The 8,377-nt window shown below is 35.6% G+C and overlaps 1 protein-coding gene across 1 annotated transcript in view; it reads right to left on the bottom strand.

Annotated features, from left to right (window-relative positions):
- The window catches only part of LOC106879768 (epithelial splicing regulatory protein 1), a gene marked incomplete at its 3' end in the record, with an annotated part of 73,853 nt that overhangs the window by 5,185 nt on the left and 60,291 nt on the right, over nucleotides 1-8,377 (bottom strand). The window contains exons 9-10 of the mRNA XM_014929464.2: nucleotides 2,970-3,185; nucleotides 570-818 (exon numbers count right to left, since the gene is read on the bottom strand). Of these exons, the coding sequence (XP_014784950.2) occupies nucleotides 570-818; nucleotides 2,970-3,185 (465 nt within the window). The remainder of the gene's footprint in view (nucleotides 1-569; nucleotides 819-2,969; nucleotides 3,186-8,377) is intronic.

Genomic DNA, 8,377 nt, shown 5'->3' with positions numbered 1-8,377 from the left:
ACATGCTTCTTTCAGTTTCCATCTACCAAATCCACTCACAAGGCTTTGGTTGGCCTGAGGCTATAGAAGACACTTGCCCAACATGCCATGCAGTGGGACTGAACCCGGAACCATGTGGTTGGGAAGCAAGCCACTTACCACACAGCCATGCCTGTGCCCATATATATATACATATATATATATATGAGTGAGTGTATTTGTGTCTGTGTTTATCTCCCACCATCACTTGACAAGAGGTGTAACTTACTGGTTCGGCTTACATCCCTGTAACTTAGTGGTTCGGCAAAAGAGACTGATAGAACAAGTATCAATCTTTAAAAAAAAATAAGTACCGGAGTCATTTCATTTGACTAAAATTCTTCAGAGCGGTGCCCCAGCATGGCTGCAGTCTAATGACTGAAACTAGTAAACAACAGAAGATAATGAAAGAAAACATGAAGAGCAGAAATAAGAGGCAGGCAGGGAGAAGGGGACGGACAGAGATGACCAACACAGAAAAAAGGTTAAGGCAAAAAGAATGGATAAAGAGAGAAGAGAGTGAAAATTAGGGGTGAAGAGGACCTACTCACATTAGCACCATAAACCATATGAACTCCTTGATAAACAATAAATTGGGAATATTCCCCAAGGTAAGTCAAGATATCAGTGACGTGGGCCCCAGTGGGAAGGTTTCGTAACCGTATGCAGTCGCGCTTGCGAGATGCAGAAATCATGTTGTGCGGCACCAAAGGCCCAGACGTTGGATGTGTGGCTATCAGTGGTGGAAGAGTAGTTTCCTGTTGTTCAGGGTTCCTTGGGTCCATGCTACGGTTTAGCACCTACAACAAACAAAACAACATGGTATAGAGATTTATCTTGGTTAAACTTAGCCAGGTGTCTTGTAGCATTTGGAGGAAGTTCCTTCTTCTATTAGTAAACATTTTACAATAAGTAATTGTTACATTATGAACTCTCTGACATTCAGTGCAACTGTTTCGCTTTTTTTTCTGAATCCTGTTGGTTCTTTTAAAGGTCGAGTTAGCACCACTTTCTTTTGAAGATCTTAGCAATTAACTTAGAGTCACAATGCGCCTGATGACTCGGCGAGTAACAAATTAATCTCAGAGTTGCAACAGACTAGATATAATAGAAATAGTATTGGTTTCAAAATTTGGCTCAAGGCCAGCAAATTTAAGGGAGAGGGCTAGTTGATTACATTGACCCCGGAGCATAACTGGTACTATTTTATCCCACCCCCTCCAAATGATGAAAGGCAAAGTCAACCTCGGCGGAATTTGAACTCAGAACATAAAGACAGACGAAATACCGCTAAGCATTTCGCCTGGCATACTAACAATATTTTTCTACTCTAGGCACAAGGCCTGAAATTTTGGGGGAAGGGGCCAGTTGATTAGATCAACCCCAGTACGCAACTGGTACTTAATTTATCAACCCCAAAAAGATGAAAGGTAAAGATAGATGAAATACTGCTAAGTATTTCGCCTGGCACGCTAACATTTCTGCCAACTTACTTAAATAGAAATAATATTAATCTCTGTTATGGTATTGACTTTGCTTTTTTCCAAACAGTCAACATTAAACAGATATATGTCTGTGGTTGTGTGTATTTAGAACCAGCAGTCCCTGTCAACAAATATGATCTGGTAATATGCACCATGCTTTCACTCATTGTTTTAGGTGCCTGTATAGTCATGAGCAGTCATAAGACACCTTGTTGACCCAGTCACCCTTTAACCCAGCAGCATGTCCAGGGTGTGACAGCTGGAGGAAGAGAGAGAGAGAGAAAGAGAGAGATGCATTTCTTGTTGGACAGATTGGAACAATATAAAATGAATTGAACCTTTGCTCAAGGGTACAATGCACTGAAGCCTGGTCCTAAAATTGAAGACTTGACAGAATTACAAGCTGAATAACCTAACCCATAGGCCATGCATCTTCACACACACTCACACAGACAAGCAGATCTGTAGAAGCATGTGTAATTTTCTGAGATATTTTGGACATCAAAATATGAAAACATGAAGTTTCCACTTTTTTAAGTAACCTTAGATATAGTACCTGAAACTTTGGTATGAAATCTTCAGTTTTCAATACCAAATATGGTAATTTAAAATGAAGTCATCATCATCATCATCATTTAACATCTGCTTTCCATACTGGCATGGGTTGGATGGTTTGACTGAGGACTAGCAAGTTGGGAGGCTGCACCAGGCACCAATCTGATCTGGATGCCCTTCCTAACGCCAACCACTCAGAGAGTGTAGTGGGTGCTTTTACGTGCCGCCAGCATGGGAGCCAGTCAGACGGCACTGGCACTAGCAATGTTTGAATGGTGCTTTTTATGTGCCACCGGTACAAGTGCCAGTCAGGCGGCACTGGCATCTACTATGACTGCTATTTCACTCAGTTCAACAGGTCTTCACAAGCACAGCATATTACCCAACGATTGAAGGGTGCTTTTAAATGGGCCAGCTATGTGACACCGGCATCGGCCATGACTACAATCTCACTTGTCTTGCTGGGTCTTCTCAAGCATGGTATATCTCCAAAGGTCTTGGTTGTTTGTCATTGCCTTTCCGAGGCCCAACGTTCGAAGGTCATGCTTCAAAGTAAATAATAATAATAATTTTACTAAACATACCAGTTCTTCTACTTTTTTCTAATCAGGTATTTTAGTCAGTAATAGCTACATTAAACCAGTTCTCAGGAAATATTTCACATAATTTCTACGGGAGTTGACTCTTTTATGACCAGCTATTTTTCACAGAAATTTCAAACTAAATAGAAATCTTTTCATTGAAATCTATCCTACATTATATATTTTTGTTCTGATTATCTTGTTTTTATCAGGTTTTTATTGTGAAACTTGATGTAAATATTTTCTTTGTAACAACAACCCAACCTATTTTCTGAGTCAACAGTCGTGGAAGGGTTATTCAGTGGCTGAACTGGGACAGCAACTCGCTTACCTGCTGTACTTCGGCCATTGTGCTTTTGAACAGCTCGATGTAGCGTGTTCCCATCGTGTCCCGGTGTTTCTTAAGTGCCTTGGAAGCTTCTTCTTCTGAACTGAATAAAACAAAGGCATCTCCAGTCGATCGACCATCTGGGTAATAGACAAACAGGATGCCTTCTTCTCCATCCAGGACATTGCAAGGATTAGGTTCTCGGGTAAAAAATTCCAGCTACAAGAAAAAAAGAAACAAAGGAGATTCAGAATATATTATAAAAAGGAAAATTAAAGGGTGTGGGGTAAAGAACAAAAGAAAGCCAGTCTGATTGTATGAGTTAATGCTATAAGAAGCCCGCTTTCACCTGAAATTGTTAACACACTAGCACAGATCCAGGTTATTTAGAAAGTATATCTGCAATGATGTCAGCTTGTAAATCAAGAGTTTATATTTAGAGGGGCCGTTATTATTGTTGAACAAAACAAAACACCCTTGTAGTTTATTTCCAAGAAAGACAAGCATTAATCGATAAAAACAAAAAGGATTATCAGAAACAGAAGAGAATACACCATTTTATTACATAGGACAACCGTATGTCTCAGAGAGGAGGCTTATAATGTTGAGGTCATTAAAGATAAGTTGGATAACAAGTTAATTCATTGAAGCTGTTGGAATTTTATGAGATGAAGAAATATAAACGCTCTTTTCATGGTCCCTTTCCAGAAACAAAAAAAAAGGATGAATTTCCTCTCATTCTACTATACGGACTTTATTCTAGATATTCCATCTCTATATAAATATTTTTACATTTCTTGCCATCTGGTGTTTTTTTCTATTTCCATACTCCTATCAATGTACATTGCCTACATACATATACATATATATATATATATATATATATGCATGTGAGTGTCTAAGTGACCCTAAGTAAGGGAAAAGAGGCACTAGTGTATCTGTCAGCAGAGTGGGTATATTATTCGAAATCTCCATTATTAAATATTAAATCTCCATTACGGCTGGTCTTACCAATCGGTTTTGCGTAAAGAATACCAGGGAGTGTTTGGTAACAATCCGATTATATAACTTTACACTCATCAGCGTTAGTCAATATGGAAGGGACTATCGACTCTCTTCTATATCGGCTAACTCTGATGAGTGTAAACTTATATAATCAGATTGTTACCTAACACTGCATTGTATCCATTACACGAAACCGATTGGTAAGATCAGCCATGTTGGATATTTAATATTATATGTTTCAGATGATATGTGTGTGTGTGTGTGTGTGTGTGTGTGTGCATGTGTGTGTGTGTGTGTGTGTGTGTATCACATGATCAACAAGATTATTGGATGTTGTTATACATTGCTGGTCACAATGCACTTTGTATTGTTTTAGCTTTTGAATGATGCCACCCTGTTGACAAGGCAAAATGGCTAACATTCTATCAGATTGGATAGTGTGCTTGATTAAAAGTACAGTACTCTATTCATTCCTCTGTCTTTCGTAATGTAATTCTTGATATTAACCACTCCTAACATAACCTAAACTTAGTGTCAGTACCTATAGACAATCGGCTTCATCGGACCGATGTCCACCCACCTTTTAGTCCGTAGAACCAAGGTAGGAATGTATGTATAATGTATTCTCCCTCTGCATTATCTTTTGCTAACACATATTTTAACCCCTCATATTCTTGTATCCCAATGATTTTTAGTTAACCCCTTTTGATACCAACCTGGCTGAAACCACCTCTGGCTCTGAGTACAAAATGTCTGGTTTTCATCAGTTTTGAATTAAAATCTTCCACCAAATCTTAGTCTGAATTTATGTTCCTAACACTAGTTGAATGGTAACCAAGTTATTTTACTAAATTCTTTGTTATATTTAAAGTAATTGAAAGAAACACAGACCATCTCAACAGAAATACAGTAACGAAAGGGTTAAACCCAACAGACATTCCTGTTGAAAATCATCTCAAAAGATTATCAAACAACAAACTAACCAGATTGAGGACCAAAATATTAAAAAAACAACCAAAGTATTAAAAAACAAAAGTAATAAAGGTCTCAGACCATTTTGCAGCAATGGAAGGAAATGGAATTTAACTGACCCCTGCAAGAATCTGGATAATGAGACCGGCATCAAATTTTCGTACATTCTACATAGTTTCAGTTCTTTAGTTTATTTCAGACTTCCCAGTCAAGACCATGCTGGAACATCCATCATTATTGTCTTCCAAAATTATCACTTACACCTGATAAATTTTAATGAACTCCTGTGGCTAACAAACTCTTCATGATCAATAATTATGTAATTAATTATTTCTTACAAATAGTTTCTTAAATTTTTGATGATAAAGAATAGAGCTGAGACCAGTTAATTCCTGTTCATAAATTATTGAACTATTCTCAGTAAAATAAATAAATAAATAAATAAATAAACGAGAAAGAAATGGTTTTATTCTGAATTTACTGTTTGAAAAGTATCTGCTAAGTAACATAATTAATGTTTTGGTCATATTACGATTTAATTAACTCACTCTTTGACATAACTAATCCCCTGGTCACATCATGACATAATTAGTTCATTAGTTACTCACATAATATAATTGACCCTCTGGTTACACAGTGATATTAATTTACCCATTGATCAACCTACAGCTTAATTAATTAATTCCCTATTTACATTGGTTATTCTTTGACATAACTCACTGATCACTCTAAGATGTAATTAAAACCTTAATCACTCTAGATAGGATTAACCCATTAGTCACTCTTTGTCATAATTAACTCATTGGTTATTCTAAGACATAAATAACCCACTGGTCACTCTACAATATAACTACCTCATTGGTAATGGTGCAATTATATACAATGACCACTCCTTGGTCATTCTACAATGTAGTTAACCGATTGATCACACTATTATATTTATACTATTTTGGAGCTATTAGTTATCACTATCTATTTACTCTTACATTGTTATTTGTAGTAATAAACTGGTGAATTCCCAGGCAGTATTATATTTTTAACACTGTGGACACTGCCAGATTGAATGGTACTGCCCAAGTGTCAAAACCATAATGCCCTCTGTTTGGGCAGCTGATGATGGGAATGCACATATGCAAGATTGTGAATTTCTTATATCTTAGTTTTGTTATTCTGGGTTATTCTTCATTTTTGTAACCTAATTAAGCTTGGACAGTACTTAGATTTTGGTGTCTAGTTTTGAGAGATTCTGTGGCATACAGTTAGCTCAGTGGTCACTCTATAACTAGCTCACTAACCTAATTATCCACTGGTCACTATGATGCAATTAACTCTCAATCATACTATATAGCATAGTTAACCTATTTGTTACTACTCTTTGACATAATTAACCTCAAGACACTCTGATATAATTAACACCCTATTCACATTATGATTTGCTTAATTGTTGAGTGATAGAAAAATGGAAAGAGTAAAAATATCACTTTTAACCAAAAAGGTCAGTTTAAATTCCTGTCAGTTATGAAAAGCTGATAGATCACAGTTCCAGTAGATATTGCCAATAAGGCTCAATGTGTCAGAAGCTAAATACACTTCACTTGATAATGAGTAAAGCATCAAAGAAACTTCGTTAGTCAATCTATCTGCAGTGATTTTAATATTCTATCAAAGTCTCTAACAAAAACGAAAGAATATTATTAAGAAAATAATCCTCTGCATAAAGAAATAGGTATTTGGTGTATAAAAACATTTACCTCTATAAAAATAGCAGGTATCTATCTAAATTAGAAAAAAAAAAAATAGTATTTATATAAGAAAAAGACAGGTATCTGCATAACGTAAACAGGTACCTATGTAAGAAAAAATGGCTGTATTCTATATACAGAAGAGGTATCTATGTAAGGAAGAGATGTCTACATAAAAAAGCAGAGTGTTTTCGTTCTCAAATGGGCAGAACAAGCAAAAATTTGGTTAATAGATAAACCCACAACCTTTTAAATGAATTAGCAAAGAAGCAAAGGAATTCACTTGAAGATTAAAAGAGACCATTTTTAGTATCAGATTCTTAGCCTGGATGTGTGCTAGTATAAAATCCAACTAAATATTGGTAAAAAAAAAGTCAAAAAATAAGTAAATAAAAGACATGAAGTATTAAACACCATAGTCCCAAAACTACCACCGCCCGCACACCAATGAAACCGCGCCTCACTAATGTAGTAGAACTGGAGAAACTGGCATCAAACGGAACCTTGCAAATGGCCAAACACAGTGTGACAATGTTAGCACAAACATTGACTATAAAGAGTTGACCATTTGTTGTGCCGGCACCGAAACTGCCATAGGTAAAAAATCCGATCCACAGCCAGTTATACCTGATAATTCCTGACCCTATCCACTTACCTGGGTGCAGTTTTAGCTCTACAATAGCTTAAGCTCAACTTAGTCAGGGCGCTGAAAGTAACATAAAATAGTTAGATAATTAAGCGGTCGCCATTTTCAGTATCGTCGTCAGTGGCATTAAACCAAAAGACGACTTTTGACATTATAAGATGCTTCCTACTAGTGAAGAAATCCATAACAATTCACTATTTCTCATAGTATATTCCATCTTTAGATGTTTTAGATTCCAATATATTTATGTTCATTGAATTCTTCCACAGGTAGAGGAATCTGTTTCTTGGAGGTCAAAGTTTCAATGAAAATTCTTCAAGATTCAAAAGTGTCTTTTGTCTGGTGAATCTATTGTTTTTCATTCTTTTTTCTTTATTTTCACTGTAAAATGCTGAACCAAATTCTAGACTTATAGGTTGATTTTCCTTTTTTCTTTCTTTCTCTTTTTATTTTTTTTTTATAATCCTTGTTGAATAAAATTTGATTGGACTAAAACAAATATCAATTCTCGTTAAAAAAAAAGAAAAGAATGCCAAGCTTTGGCAATTCTTCAGTTGATAAAACAGAAAAAAAAAGAAGAATTAGTAATTGTGAAAAAGACAAAAAAAAAGACTGATGTAAGAACCAGTACAGAAATGTTATAGTTTTTTCTGCGTTGATATTCTGAAAATAACCAAAGAATTAAATCTCCAAGACAATGAAAAACAGTGAATAATCAAATCAGAACTAATCAAAGAGAGGTATAAAGAAGTTCTATTTTAGGATTAAAAGTTAAATTCTTTATTTTATACATTTTATATTGCAAATGCTGAATAAGAATATTGTTGTTCATAGATTTCCAAAGACGATGATTTCTCTGGAAACCTAATTCCAGAGAGACAAACATCACTGGTTCATTAAGTAGAGTGACAAGACAAGGTATGTGGAACACAATCAGGTAGAATAAGTACAATGGGATATAAAGTACCTGGATTTTCATATGGAAGTACCAGTTGATCAGTTTACTGCTCTCTCTCGCTATATATACATATATATATATATATATA

The sequence above is a fragment of the Octopus bimaculoides genome, chromosome 3 (assembly GCF_001194135.2).
Source record: "Octopus bimaculoides isolate UCB-OBI-ISO-001 chromosome 3, ASM119413v2, whole genome shotgun sequence".
NCBI lineage: Eukaryota > Metazoa > Mollusca > Cephalopoda > Octopoda > Octopodidae > Octopus > Octopus bimaculoides.
The sequence above is the reverse complement of the archived record's forward strand: the minus strand, read 5'-3'. Positions and strand labels throughout refer to the sequence as shown.